Source organism: Triturus cristatus, chromosome 2_1 (genome assembly GCF_964204655.1).
Source record: "Triturus cristatus chromosome 2_1, aTriCri1.1, whole genome shotgun sequence".
Lineage (NCBI taxonomy): Eukaryota > Metazoa > Chordata > Amphibia > Caudata > Salamandridae > Triturus > Triturus cristatus.
This window is the reverse complement of record NC_140581.1, coordinates 1,034,070,848-1,034,086,068: the sequence shown is the minus strand read 5'-3', so window position 1 is coordinate 1,034,086,068 and position 15,221 is coordinate 1,034,070,848. Positions and strand designations below refer to the sequence as shown.

At 44.3% G+C, this 15,221-nt stretch overlaps 1 protein-coding gene across 1 annotated transcript in view; it reads left to right on the top strand.

Annotated features, from left to right (window-relative positions):
* Positions 1-621: 621 nt before the first annotated feature.
* ENAM (enamelin) overlaps positions 622-15,221 on the top strand; it is a 100,670-nt gene continuing 86,070 nt past the window's right edge. Inside the window, exons 1-3 of the mRNA XM_085640483.1 lie at positions 622-657; positions 14,027-14,101; positions 14,188-14,232. Coding sequence (XP_085496609.1) covers positions 622-657; positions 14,027-14,101; positions 14,188-14,232 — 156 coding nt within the window. The remainder of the gene's footprint in view (positions 658-14,026; positions 14,102-14,187; positions 14,233-15,221) is intronic.

Here is a 15,221-nt window from a genome sequence, read left to right as displayed (position 1 = left end):
GTCGAGAGATGTGCATCTTCTTACCCTTGCAATGTCATCGCGAATCATGGAGCAGCATCCCCTGACATGGCGGATCCAGTGGATCGCTTTGATAATCAATACAGCTTCCCCCTCGTACCCCAATCTCCCTCCAAGTTTAGGGACATTGACCATATAAATTTTCTGACCAGATGGCAGATGTGGGGGTGTGGACTGATGGTGTTAACTGTATCCTGCCTTCTTTTGGCGGTACTAGCCCCTATTTCAAAAATGTACTTCTTGATGTACAAAGGGGCTATTCTCTGCCATCACATTAGGGGGATAGTTTGTTTGAGTAACATTGAACTTGGGTGGTACCTGGATGCGTGAGATAGCGGCGGGGTAAAAGTAAGAGCGCCTATGAGCGGGGGAGGTCCCTTTTTGGGGTACTGGGTAAATGTACAATGGGTCGGGTGTAAGTAGGTTGGTTATCTATTGCCAGGGCACACTCGGTGGGCAATAGAGGTCGTAATCCGTCCTGTATTAATTGCTTGACTAGAGTTGTAAGGCCATCAATCATAGATCTCATAGCCCCTACTTCTGCCATTAGGTCATTGATGAGCTGGTGAGTGCAATGATTCTGACAATCGAGATTAGGCGCAGATGGTCGTTCACCTGGCACGCCAGGAGACTGATAAGGTATTACCCTTCGGGTCGTCGATCAGGTCCAAAAGGGGGGGTAAACCTGTTGGTACATTAGAGAACTGCTTCAGGCTGGCTTATGGGACAGCAAATGTAATTAGTGGGGGGTGGATGAACCCTCTCGGTGTGAAGTACTGACCCGTGATCACTCAAGGGAGCCCCCTTGATTAGCGGTCTTCTTAACGGGAAACAGCGTTTACAATGCTATCAATACCACACGGGTAGGTTACAACCTGGACGTTACTTCGTCCACGTTGTTATCATACATGGCATTACATCGCAAGTCGTTTCTACGACTTGCGCTAGATGGCGCGCAACACCAGAGAATGTGTTGGATTTTAAATCCACACATTCCCTGCTGTTGCGCTAACTGGAGAAGGAATAGTAATTTATAATATTCCTAAGTCCAGCGCGCTATCTAGCGCAAGTCATAGAAATGACTTGCGATGTAAAGCCATGCATGGTAACAACACGTACGATGTAACGTCCACGTTGTAACCTACTGCGGGGTAATGGATGGCGTAGTAACATCATACATTCCTTCTAAACATATCCAAGATAATTGGTGAACCACTGTGGCTGGTGATGCTGATAGAAGGTTGGCTAGCAGCAGTACATGAAGTGGTTTTACTTTTTTCCCCTTCCCTGCTGGCCCACCTCCAGTACCCTCCACAGCAGATCTAGAGCAACTAAAACAGTAGTCCCTTCTTGTTGGACTTGGCCCTTTTTGTAGGGTCATATCTGAACTTATGGCCTTCCTCCTGTATATTTTCTGACCTGTTGTTGGCTGTTTTGTTTTATGACTCTGTGCACTTTACCACTGCTGATCAGTGCTAAAGTGCATATGCTCTCTATTGTAAATTGATGCATGGATCAGTGACTCCATGATTGGCTTATATGGTTTACTTGTCGGACCCTAGTACAGTGCACAGCGTGTGCCCAGGGTTTGTAAATCAAATGCTGCTGGCGGGCTTGTAGCACTGATTGTGCCACCCACCGGAGCAGCTTGTAAAAGTGTGTCTCAGGCCTGCCATTGCAGGGCCTGTGTGCAGATTGGTACTTCCATGTCGACTTGGCAAGTGCACCCACTTGCCAGTTGCCAAACCTTCCCTTTTCTACATATCAGATACCCCTAAGGTAGGCCCAAGGGCAGGGTGCATTGTAGGTAAAAGGAACGACATACCCTGATGTGTGCGGCATGTCCTGATAGCGAATTACAGCCATTTTAGTTTCTCACTATTGCAAGGCTACCTGTCCCCATAGGCCAGAACGGGCAGTTTGATTATAAAATCTTATAATCCTAACGGGGAACAGCCATTACAACGCGGTTTTTACCACGCACAGCTTTTACATCGCATGCGTTACAACGCATGCGATGTTACAACGCTATGCCATTACAACGCAAGTCTTTACATCGACTTGCGCTAGATGGCGTGCTAACATTACAAATAGTGTAGTTTACTATCCCAACACCTTCCCTACTGTTAAGTGGACTGGAGTTGGAATAGTAAATTACACTTTTCTAATGTTAGCACGCCATCTAGCGCAAGTCGATGTAAAGACTTGCGTTGTAATGGCATAGCGTTGTAACATCACATGCGTTGTAACGCATGCGATGTAACTGCACGCTTTATAATAACACGCGTTGTAATGTCATACATCCAATCCTAACTGACCCTGGGAACATGGTAGAAAAACTAATTTAGTATGCCTGAACTCATAGTGATAAAATACATCTTTTAGTGAAGATGGTTTTAACATTCTGTGTTTGAAAATAACACTTTTAGAAACCATCCAACCATCCAACCATTTTTTCTAACCATCCAAGTCTGCCTCTGCTAGGTTGTGTATTCCATGTCTGGTTTGTGAGTGACAGGGGCTGGGGTGGCTCCAGGAGACAGGGTGAGTCAATACAGGGATGAATAGACCTATCTGCATGAGGAGTGGTGGGAGGAGTAGCACCTGGGCCTTAATAGGGCTGTGCCTGCCTTCCACAATGCGGGCTCCACCTCCTGTGGTGCGTCTGATGACCTTGGCCCACACTGACAAAGGACAAAGGAAGAAGTTGTGCACTGGCAGAATACACCCTGAACTGGTTTGGAACAGGTACAGACACTCTCTGCCTTCAGAGACAAAGGATTTTGGTGTATAAAAAGGGGCACCCAGACCCCAGAACTTTAGATCAATTCTGGGAATCAATACAACCCTTTGCTGAGGAGAAGAACCAGGAATCTGAAAGAGGAGACTACCCCTGTGCTGTGTGTTTGAGGGTTGGCCTGCAGTGGTTGCTTCATTGCCAAAGAAAGGAGAAGAGGACTGAGCGTGATTTTCATCAACTAGAAGAAGAATCTCCAAGGGCTTGAACTTGAGCTTACCTCCTGCCTGAATTCTCAGGGACACAAGACTTCACCAACCAGCTCCCTCCTGAATTCCCTTGCTGGGAATTGAAGTGCCTGCTGTTGTGCTGGGCCTTCATTGACACTGCGTGTCGCTGGGAGCTGGAAGCGTGAGTCAGCGACGAAAAGCGTGTTGCCGCCGCAGCAGTTGCCGTCGCATCGCCAAGGAAACGTGCCGCCTCTGCTGCTGTCGCCAACGCATCGCCACAGCACGGCGCATCACCGGAGAAGCGTGCCGCTGCAGCAGAGGTCGCAATCGTATCACCGGAGAAGCACGTCGCAGGGCCTGTCGTGGCTCCAAAGATCATCTAGTCGCCACACGGCCGTCGGTCATGCACTCATTGCATCAATGTTGTCGCATCATGAGCAAGACCCCATTTTGTCGCATCGCACTAGAGAAGAGTGTCGCATCGAGGCGCCATCTTGTCGCATCGTACCGGAGAGCAGTAAGAAACCATTGCATCACCTCCCCACACAGTAAGGAAGCGAGCATCAACTCCCCTGCACAGCAGTGAGGAACCAACGCATCCACTCCCCTGAGTGTAAGGAACCAACGCATCACCTTCCCTGCGACCCTTTTGTTTGCATTGCGTTATGCATCTAATGTACTTTTGAGAGTAAAGTGTTGCATTTACAACTTGAGAGAACTGAGCTATTTTCTACTATTTTAGAGTCTATTTTTGAGTACAGTGCAGTTGATTTTTCTCGTTTGGTCTTGTGATAAGTCTATATAAAAATACTTATTTTTATAATACAACCTGTGTGGTGTCCATCTGTAGTGTTGTCACTGGATTACTGTACGTGTTCACAAATGCTTTACACACTGCCTCTGAGATAAGCCTGCCTGCTCATGCCAAGCTACCAAGGGGGTGAGCAGGGGTTATTTTAGATGTGTAGCCCCTTACCCTGACTAGACGCAAGGGTCCCTATTTGGTCAATGGTACCTACCCCTGCCAACTAGAGACCCCCAAATCTAACACTTCTGCAGTCACAAGATGAAAAATACTAGAGATAAAGCTCTCCCAAAAAGCGGGTGGGAGAGCTTGAAAGAATAATTGATGACAGTTAACTAAAATGGCCGAGGGGAGATCAGAAGTCTCACACTGTGACAAATAGTCGATGCTTTGTGGCATGTTGGAGCATGACCACCAAAATGGTTGGGCTGAAGGGGATAGAACCACAGAACCTGTTCCTAGCCCAGCAAAACAAACAAACAGAAAAGTTAGAGTACCTCATGAAGCAGTGGTGGATCCTCAAAAAGCCATCAGGAAACCAACAAGGAGGGTGGCCCTGCCCTGCCGCTTCCTGAAAATGACGGGCAATGACGGGCCCGACCTTGGCCCGGGCTTCACCCAGGCACAGCCAATGTGCGTCTCACGCCACGGGGATGAGACATCACTTTAAGCACGATGTAATTTCCTCCCCCTCGTCAGTGGCAGCAGGAGTGAATCGAGTTGCACCCTGGGACTTGAGGTCCCACCAGGGTGTTCAGCAGGCTGGCAGCGAGGGTAAAAACACTAAAGTTAGCACCCTGGGATGTGTGTTTCACCAGGGTGTTGGTGCAGAGTGGAAGTTGCCCCCAGAAAGACCAACAAGAAAAGCGTCCCGCGCCGCGGTGGATGAGACAGGGCTTTAAACGCGATGTAGGTGCCTCCACCTCGTCAGCTGCAGCGGGAGTGAGGCAAATTGCACCCTAGGACTTGAGGTCCCACCAGGGTGTTCAGCAAGCTGGCAAAGAGGAAAAAGCAATGAAGGTTGCACCCTGGGACTGAGTTGGTGCAGAGTGGAAGTTGCACCCAGCAAGATCAACAAGAAATATAATTTTAATTCATAATGTGAAAGGCTTAGGTTTTGTGTAGCTGACGGTGAAATGACACTACACGTGTTTCAGCAGGAATGTCTTCATCAGGAAGTCATCACATCGTTCACTAAAATCCCATAAATAGAACTTAGTGGATTTGATGAGTCAAAAGTCCACTAGGAGTAAGAGCTTAAAACTGTTATACGGTCCCAGATAGAAACCCACAAGTATCGATGGCCGTCTTTTAGACAGTCGGTTTCACTGGGAAATCCAATGAACGGAATGAAAGTATGGACCCTGGCAGCCAGTCTCGATTTTTATATTTGATGATGATTTGAGAAGTTTTCAAGATTGAGGAATGGTCCCTAATGGCGCTGGGCGAACGGAAACAGTGGACCATAAGCTTATCTTAATCTTGGCTGTCTGGAATATACTCATCTCCGTGCTGCATCTGAGCCTCTGAATGGACTTGTGAGGTGGTGTATGAGCATCTGAGTACCTCTGTGAGTGGGAGTGTCTGAGAGAGTCTGGTAGTGGGTGCATGAGTGTCTCAGTGGGTCTGTAAACGGGTGCGTGAGTTTCTGAGTTGCACCGTGAATGGATGTGTGTATCTCTGAGTGGCTCTGAGAGTAGGAGTATTTGAATGGGTCTGTCAGTGGATGCATAAGTGTCTGACTGGGTCTTTGAGTGGGTGGGTGTTTTTCTGAATGGGTCTGACATTTGGTGCAATACTGTCTGAGTGGGTCTGGGAGTCAGTGCATGAGTGTCTGAGTGGGTATGTGAGTGGGACTTTGAGTTTCTGAGTGGGTCTGTGAGTGGGTGTGTGAGTCTGTGAGTGGATCTATGAGTAGGTGTTTGAGTGGGTCTGTGAGTGAGTGCTGGAGTTTCTGAGTGGGTCTAGGAGTGGTTCTGTGAGTGTCTGAGTGGGTCTGTGAGTAGGTGCATGAATCTCTGAGTAGGCCTGTCTTTGGGTGGATGAGTTCCTGAGTGGGTCTGTGAGTGGGTGTGTGAGTCCAAGTGGACTTGTGAGTGGGTGTGTGAGTGTCTGGGTGAGTCCATGAGTAGGTATATGAGTATCTGAGTGGGTCTGTGAGTAGGTATGTGAGCCTGTGAGTGGGTGCATTAGTCTCTGAGTGGGTCTGTGAGTGGGTGCATGAGTCTCAATGTGGTTCTGTGAGTGGGTGTGTGAGTGTCTAGGTGAGTCCGTGATTAGGTATATGAGTATCTGAGTGGGTCTGTGAGTAGGTATGTGAGCCTGTGAGTGGATGCATTAGTCTCTTAGTGGGTCTGTGAGTTGGTGCATAAGTCTTGATGTGGGTCTGTGAGTGGGTGCATGAATCTGAGTGGGTCTGTGAGCAGGTGCATGAGTGCCTGAGTTGGTCTGTGAGTGCCTGAGTTGGTCGGTGAATTGGTGAGTGAGTGTCTGAGTGGGTCTGAGAGTGGGTGTTTGAGTGTCTGGGTATGTCTATGAGTAAGTGTATGAGTGTCTGATTGGCTCTCTGAGTGGATGTGTGTGTCTCTGAGTGGCTCTATGAGTGGGAGTATCTGAGTGGTCCGTGAGTGGCTTCATGACTGTCTGGGTTTGTGACTCAATGCATGTGTCTCTGAATGGGTGTGAGTAGGTTCATGAGTATATGAGTAGTTCTTTGAGTATGTCATGAGTGTATGAGTGCCTCTGTGAGTGGGAATGTGAGTGTCTGTGAGTGGGCGCAGGAGTGTCTGAGTGGATCTGTGAGCGTGTGCACGAGTGTCTGAGTAGCACTATCAATGGGTGTGTGTATCTCTGAGTTGCTCTGTGAGTGGGGCTGGGTGTGTCCGAATGGGTCTTGAGTGGGTGCATAAGTGTCTGACTAGGTGTATGAGTGAGTGCATGTGTCTCTAAGTGGGTCTGTGAGTGATGTGTGAATCTCCAAGTGGGCCTGTGAGGTGGTGCATGAGTTTCTGAGTGGGTCTATGAGTGGGTGCGTGAGTCTCTGAGCAGGTCTGTGAGTCAGTACCTGAGTCTCAGAATATATCTGTGAGTGGAAGTCTGCGTGTCTCAGTGGATCTGTTGCAACATTACACGGGGGACTGCACTGAGCATTGTAACAGATCTTTAAATATCGTACGATGGAAAAAAATGTTTTGCACCTGTTGTACACAAAAGGGGTCTCAAAAAGACCCCAATATTCCACCAATGAGTTCACATACCTCTACCTGACCCCGTATATTACTTTAAATATTTATTTTGAACCCCGGGACTGTGTCCCGTTACACTAAATGGCAGTTGCAACTTTCTACTCAAGTTGCAGCGGGCCAATCAGAGCATTGCTGTTGGTGAGTGGATTTGCAATTCATCGCAAACTATTCACAAAGGATTCATGCCTATAGCTATGTTAATTAGTTTTCTCATTAGTTTATCAAAAACTACTTAACAGATTAACACCAAATATACCAAAACAGGCTCTTTCTGGACCAAGAGCTACCTTTCTGCCAAATTTGGTGGAATTCCGTCCAGCCGCTCTGGCTGTAGTCATTTTCAAAATACTTATGGGAAATTGCATGAGGAAAAAGCATTTTGGGCCCCCCTTTTTCTCAGCCCTCACTTGATGAATCACCCCAAAATTTTCAAGACAGCAGCTGAAGTGAGTGGCAAACAAATTTTGAAAATGTCCTAAAGATTCGTAAAACAGTGCCAAAGTTCATTCCTGGCAACAGCTAGTAGGGAATGTATAGATATATATATATATATGTGTATTTGCGGTCTCCCGTGCTTTTTCTTGTGCCCTCCAGGGGGGCCAGCTCCCAGGGGGATTTTCATAATTATATTATAGGGATGGGGTGCAGGCAGCCCCCCTCCCTGGGCTGTTTTTGGTCCCAGCCAAAAGTGGCTTAACGCTGCCTTAGAAATAAGGCTAAGCCCCTATCGCCACCACAACGTCAATAAAAGTGACATTGTGTTGGGTTGTATATATGCCCCTAAGTATTGCAATGCTTTATCCAGCATGGCTTCAAGTTTACTATGACAGTCAAGGCAAAATTTGTCAGATACCAAAAGAAGCAATAAAGCTCGTAAAGGCCACCACCAAAAAGAAAAAATGAATTACCAACACCTTAGAATAGGCCATCATGGGCTTTGGTTTGGATACTGACTGATCGTGTCGATTACACACATCAAGAAATCAGTTCTGGCTGAGGGGCCTGCACATAAGACTCAGTGCATCTCATACCGACTCTTTGGACAATTAAAAACTCTGCATCTAATCATTTCCCACTGCCTCTGATGGCTCTATGTTCATTACAATCATACATCTGTGCTGCAAATTGAACCTTAAGTTCTGGAATCGCACGGTTTGACCCACACATTAGTTTGTTTTCAATGCGTTGTGTTTTTTTATCGGATGTACAAACCAGTTTAGAGGTATGTATATTGAAGCAGGGCACATCAGTGTGGGAAGGGGATGATGGGAGAAGGATGTTGTAAATGCAGGATTCACTGAGCTCAGATCAGTTCCAGTTTCCATAATATACCTTTTGATCTTCGAGAGTATTATTTGAGAAGGAGACTTTAACTAACAATGCATCCAACTTTAGATAGCTTCAACCCTATCGGGATAGACCACCCACGCACAGCCAGGCTATGCCGTACTACAATTGACATGGATAACATATGGGATATCTGGTGGGAAAGGAGGAGAGACACAAGGCCATACTTATACTACTTCTCTGGTCACAACACCCACTCACGAATAAACTTTTAGTTCACCTCAATGTAAACCTTACTCTAGATTATTGACATATTATACCTACCACGCACACTGTCCAGCCAAGGCCCTGCACCAATTCTCCTCAGAAATACCCGAGTGTCTTCTATGCATTTCTACATATTGTTTCACGTCTAAAGCCCTTAGAGATGTACTGTTTAGATGAAATCTCTGTTCTGCTATTGTAGAATTATTTGAGATCAACACAGGCTCAGTCCCACAGTCTGAGAAACTTTCAAGTTTGCATGATTAGAGGCTACACTTTATGCAAAGAATATGATGTGCTACAATTCCTCAAAACTTGACTATAAAGTCTTGAGAATACAATGTCCATGCCTGGTAATAACTATGCCATGTACCAAGATCCTAAACTCAAAACACTGAACGATCATTGGCTACAGGGTGGTTGCTGACAGTGAATGCAGTGTCCTTAATAAAGAATCTAATAAGCGCAGGTATAGAGTGGGCACAAGCCTGAGCAAAACCCTGGCATGACTGATGAGATATTATGTAGGCAAGTGCATTTTTTTACATGGTCACCCCCACTTTCTGCATGATATGATGTGATTTATATAATTTCTCAAATGTGTCACATTTTTCAATTTTTTAAAAAACTTTTTAGATTTTTAAAACAGGGAGAATTATGTCCTTGTAATTCGTTGCAGCAGACCTGTGCACTTATTCAAATAACCATCATAATTGCCCAAAAATGTTCGCAAACTACTTGCGCTTATAAAAAGAAAGGACAGCTGGTTGCGTTTAATAATTATGCAAAGGAATACAGAAATGGGACGATGACCGATACAATTGTATAATACTGACAAGTATGACATTTTTGTTTTTATACAATTATGATGATTATTTGAATAAGTGCACAGGTCTGCTTCAACGAATTACAAGGAAATAATTCTCCCACTTTTAAAAATCTAAAACATTTTTTAAAAAAATGAAAATTTCGACAAATTTGAGAAATTATTTTGAGGTGTCTTCCTATGAATTTTCTAGAAATTATATAAATACTATTTCTGCTACATTAGTTTTTCTCTTTTGATTAGATCATAAGTCTGGGTCATTCTGTTTGACTACATTTTGTAAATATTGTGTTTTTAATTTTATATAGTAATGTCTGTTTTAAATGTACTTTTATAGCCTTGAAGACATCGGATGGCTATGAATTTTGTCTTGTGGTTTAAAAAAAAAGAATCTTGAACAAAAGAATAAAAGAATAAAGGAAGAATACAGTCTAATTGACTCATTTGGAAGACGCCGTGCTAATCTTTAATTGTTGATCACTACAAATCACTAGAAACTTTCAAATTACACATGAAAATATATGTGTGCTGAGCCAGTCTGCGCCATATTTGTGATGGTAAAATCAGGATTTCTGGGACAGGGTTACATGGGGGAGTAGTGGCCCCAAAGGTAGGTATCCCATTGGCTACTGTCCTACACTCTCCTAACACCCATAAATTCAGAATTTAGCTGAACCCTGGCACCAGAAAATCAGATCCTGATGACCTACGAAGAAGACAGACCCTAAAGAGTCGCAAAAACAAAGACTGAGGAAGAGCAACTGACTTGGCTCCAGGACTGTCAGCCTGAATGCTGTTTCACCATCGACTTGTGCTAAAGTCGTCTCATACTGCAAGCTGTCCTGCCTTCAAAACCTGGGAGGACTGTCTGCTTTCAAAAAAGACTCAAGGACTACCATGGATCAGCAGAGTTGCTTCCCTGCATCCTGCAAGCACCCCAAAGAAGCTGAAAGACTCCGGAACCGCAAAACCCTGATGCCGTCAGTGTGGACCCTAAGCCCTCAAGAGTCCACTTTGGTTTTGCCCCTTGTGAACTCTCCGACGCCACCTTCAGCCTCTATCTCCAGCCCCCCTCCACCGTGATTGTTACCGGTTGAAGAAACCTGACACCCCAAAGACCCTCTGCACCCGGCCTCTCTGGACTGTGGAAAAGAGGCCCAAAGGTGTCCCCACATACCCCAACAGCACAAGACCTGAACCCACTCATTGGTTCAGTTTGACTGATCTCTCAATCCCCACCTGCAGCCTCTTTGTGACTGGATCAATCCATATTGGATAACACTGGGCACCCGACACTGTTTTGCACCACTGCACATGGCCACCCCAGTGCCACAGGTGGTGTCCTCCTTGTATGGCCTTGGACCTTGCCCTAGACTCACCTTAAGTCTGGAATATTGGTCCAGTAAGTTGCTGTTGAGTGCCCGAATGCAAAACATGTTTTTCCTCCAGAGGTTAACTTCACCAAGAAGTGCTTCAATCACTATTTAAATTATCAAAGTCCACCGATGCTGAAATGCACACCTCTGCACCCGGATGCCCCAGTCCCTCCCAAGATGACCTGTGTGTTCTACCTTAGACCTTGCCCCCACTCACCTTAAGTCCCAGGAATGGGTCACGTAAGGGGCTGCTAAGTGACTGTATGCAGTGTATGTTCTCCTCCAAGGTTAACATTTGCATGAAGTGCTTCGATCACAATTTAAAGATTCACAAATCTGTTTTCTACAAACTTGCTATTTTAAAAAGTACTTACTAGATTTTAATGATGCTGGTGCCTCAAGTTATATAAAGATAGATGTCATTTTTATAAATTGGTGTGGATCTCCTTATTGAGTCGTATCTTTTATTGACTGTGTGTGTGCAGCGGATGTCTAACACTCCTCCTTGATAAGCCTAATGCTCGATTGCACTACCACCTAGAAGATCACATTGGGATTGCTAGAGCAAGCCCCTGTCTACTAGTAAGGGAAACCTCGGACTCTTTGCATGGTGTCTCACTGTTTGGTACACCATATAAAGAGCTGGCTTCATACAAATACACATAACCACAGTAGAGTACACATGCTGATGACTGACTCGGGGATGCCATATTCAGATCTAAAAATATACTCCACTCATTTCAATCATAGAACTCTGTTCTCTACACATGCGCAGACACAATCAGCACAACTGATATAAACCAATACCTAGACGGTGTGGTGCTGGCCTAGATTGAAAGTGGAATGCACAACTACCTTCTAGAACCAGTGTACAAGAAATCACTACTGCAATAAGAGGCATGCCAAGTGGTAAAGCCTCGGGCTTTGACGGACCTACACCAGAGTTTTACAAAGAATATGCAGTAGTACTACCACCACCACTGGCTGATCTATATCAAGAGGTCCTCCAACTGAATGTTTCATCTCTGCACACAAGAGAGGCGGTAATATCTGCCCTACTAAATTCAGAAAAAGAAGATAAGGACTAAGTCTCACTCTCCGTTAACCCTCCCAAATGTCGACAATAAAATTATGGCCCGTATAAACACCAACAGACTAAACCCACTTGTGAATGCCTTAGTGCTACCAGACCAATCAGGATTTATAACGGGTGGGGCAATGTCTAATAACCTTCCTCTCACTGATACATCAGATCTAGCCTGATATAGATGCCATCTCAGTCTTCCTGGGTGAAGAACATGCATTCTATTCCTTAGAATAGCCATTCCTATTTGTTGTACTGCTGAGAGTGAGCCTTAGCAATAACATACTGAACTTAATTCGCCTATCATACATCAGACCCACTGCCCGGGTGCATGTGAACGGCTACACTTCTGATTCTTTTGATGATCCACTGGGGTACCAGGCAAGGTTGCTTGTTCTCCCCTCTCTTGTTTGCTCCACCTGTTGAGCCTATCCTGGCCAGGTTGCAGGCCCATCATTCCCACAGAGGTATCACGTTCCCTGAGCAACGTGCGTTGCTGTCGGTGTACGACTATAGCAGTATACTCTTTGCTAAGGACCCTTCAATCAACCTCACCCCCATCCTTAGAGAAGTGGTGCGATTTGGAAGATTATCAGGCATACATTTCAACTGGGATGCAGTTGTATTATTTACCAGATTTTTAATAACTTTCTTAATTTTCAGAAATGCTGTAGTATATGTGTTAATATGTATAAACCTATCTATAGACTGTTCTTATAGTTTCAGTGTTTATAGTGGTATGCCTCTCCATACATCTTATTTGTTCATGTCCAAATTTCCTTTTTCTCCAATACATACATTGTACCATTACACTGTAAAACAATCATTCAGTTATTTCCATTGGATGATGATTGGTAGGGTCTTGATACCTAACTGGACCAGCAGGGTTTATACAAATTGTTGTCGATAACTGACTTCTTAATCCAAATAATGAACTCTTGGATTCCCTACAGTTATTGTAAATTTGATATTTGGTGTTACCTTTTTGAGTAACTGTGGAATGTTAAAATGCCCTGTTCATTTTCATGCCAGATTCTAAAGACAGAGTGCATCAGTGCATCAATGATACTAAGTTAACTGTAGTATTTTATTTTGTAAAATGTAACTTCTTTCAGAATAATAATGGAAGTATTAGAAAAAGTTGGGGCTACCCAGTTGTTTATTAACTAATATTGGTTTTGGAACGGAAAGTAGCTATGGTATAGCACGATGTTCAAAATGTACAGCAAAGATTACAAGCATGTTTAGTACAACTTCAGAAAGGAAAACATTTGCAACCGTTTTTTTCATGTGGAAAGGAACCCATCAATTATGGGGGAGCACAACAGGAGTGCTCAGGGGGTAATGCTCATTTCCACTGCATGTGCCAATCAGTGCAAGCATACGATGTGGGATGACGTGTCTGAGTGTTGAAGACTCACTTCAAATATGTTGTGTTTCAAGCACTCCTATGAAACTTTGCTGAAACTTTGAATAACTGCTTCTTCGAGGGACTTCCTCTGAGTAATGACATCTTCCAAAAGACCTGCTCTGGTCAGGAGGATTGGGAATTATTCTATTTTCTATGTCAAGTCAATCCTATTTAGCTACTTAGTTTACGGATTTACCAAAAATAATGAGAAAGTCATAAAAATGAGACAGTGAGGGAAAAAGCCATCATGCGTAGAATATTAGAGCAGACGAAAGAACAAAAAAATAACAAGGGAGAGAGAAACCAGCAGAAAGGATCGCAGAGGAATGATAGGCTGAGTTGGTTATGAACAGGATCACATACTAAATACTAAGAAATTATTGACTACAATATAGAATCCACAAATAAATAAACAGGTGGGCTTTTGATTCTGATCATCTTACCGCATGTATGCTTGTCATATTGTGAGTTGACTTAACTTGGGGCCTGATTTAGAGTTTGGTGGACAGGTTACTCTGTCACAAATGTGACACCCATCCTGTTTCCCTTATTGCAAGTGCCATATGATGTAATGCACTTGCAATAAGACAAACAGGATATCCGTCACATTCATGACAATGTAACCTGTCCATTAAGATCTAAATCAGGCCTTAGCCTGTCTAAACCTAATAGCTCATGAAAACAGTTTACTGTTCTCATCATAAATGTTCGTTATTCTCTCTTGACTGGGTTTCTTCTTTCAGATCCCCCTGGTGTCCAGCATGAACCAATTAATTCTGCTTGCTTGCCTTCTTGGTGACACTTCTTTAGTTCTGCCGGTAAGTGTAACGCTGCAGGCCACCACTGAGCTTTTCTTGTATAGTAAAAACTCTTACCTAAAGCCCCCCCTTTTTTGCTTTTTCAGATGCGATTACCACGAAGAGCTGGATATGCAAGTAAAAGTGAGGAGGTAAGTGTAAAAATATTCTTACCTGCCCTGCTTCAGTTGATGTTCAGAGTACAGAGGCAATCTGCCACAATAATGGCGTAGCATCCCACTGGTTAGTACCACTCATAGGAAATTTTTGTAAACATCAAGGGGCGTATCTATGAGCCCTTGCAACACTTTGGCGCCACCAGTGCATCAGTATTTGGGACGCACCAGCAGCATAAAAAATGCACCACGTTGCGCCCTATTTACAAAGTGACGCTTTTAGGTAGATGTAAACCTTTCTAAACCCCTCCGCTACATTATACCTGTGTCGGGTATAATGTATGCAGGTTGGGCGTTCCCTCGCATCAAAGCCTCGTAGAAGTGGCACATTGAAATCTATAGGATTTCAGTGCACCACTTCTAGGAAGCCATTGCGTGGAAACCTTATGCCTTCCTCATGGCAGGCGTTAGACTGATGCAGGCCCTTTCACATGGGACTTGCCCCATGTGAAAGGAACATTGCTGGAGTTGCATCACGCTTCCGACACAACTCCAGCAATGCGTCAGTTTTGCACCAACAGATACGTCAGTAATGCTGATGTATCTGTCATTCCTTGCGACATGATGCGTCATACAGTAAATATAACGCATCGATGGTGTCGCAAGGAGGGCGCACTGAGAAGTGTTGCATCGTTTTCTTGTCGCAGCGATGCAACACTTCTCATAAATAAGCCCCTGCATTGTCCCAGTTGCAAATATTATTTAGAGGTTGGTCATTAGAAAGTAATCCCCAAACCTAACAATTTCATGGAATATGGCATAAAATCAAAACTTTGTCAAGAGCTTTAAAAAAGGGAGCACACACTAAAGCATAGTAATTCACTGCTTCTGTCAGTTTTGACCATGAGTATGTTACTAAACAGATTTATGTATGCTAAATTCATCTTCTAGATTATTACATGTTAAAGATAAATCTTAAAGCAGCAAATGTTGATTGATTGAAAGATAACACAGGGAAAGAGATA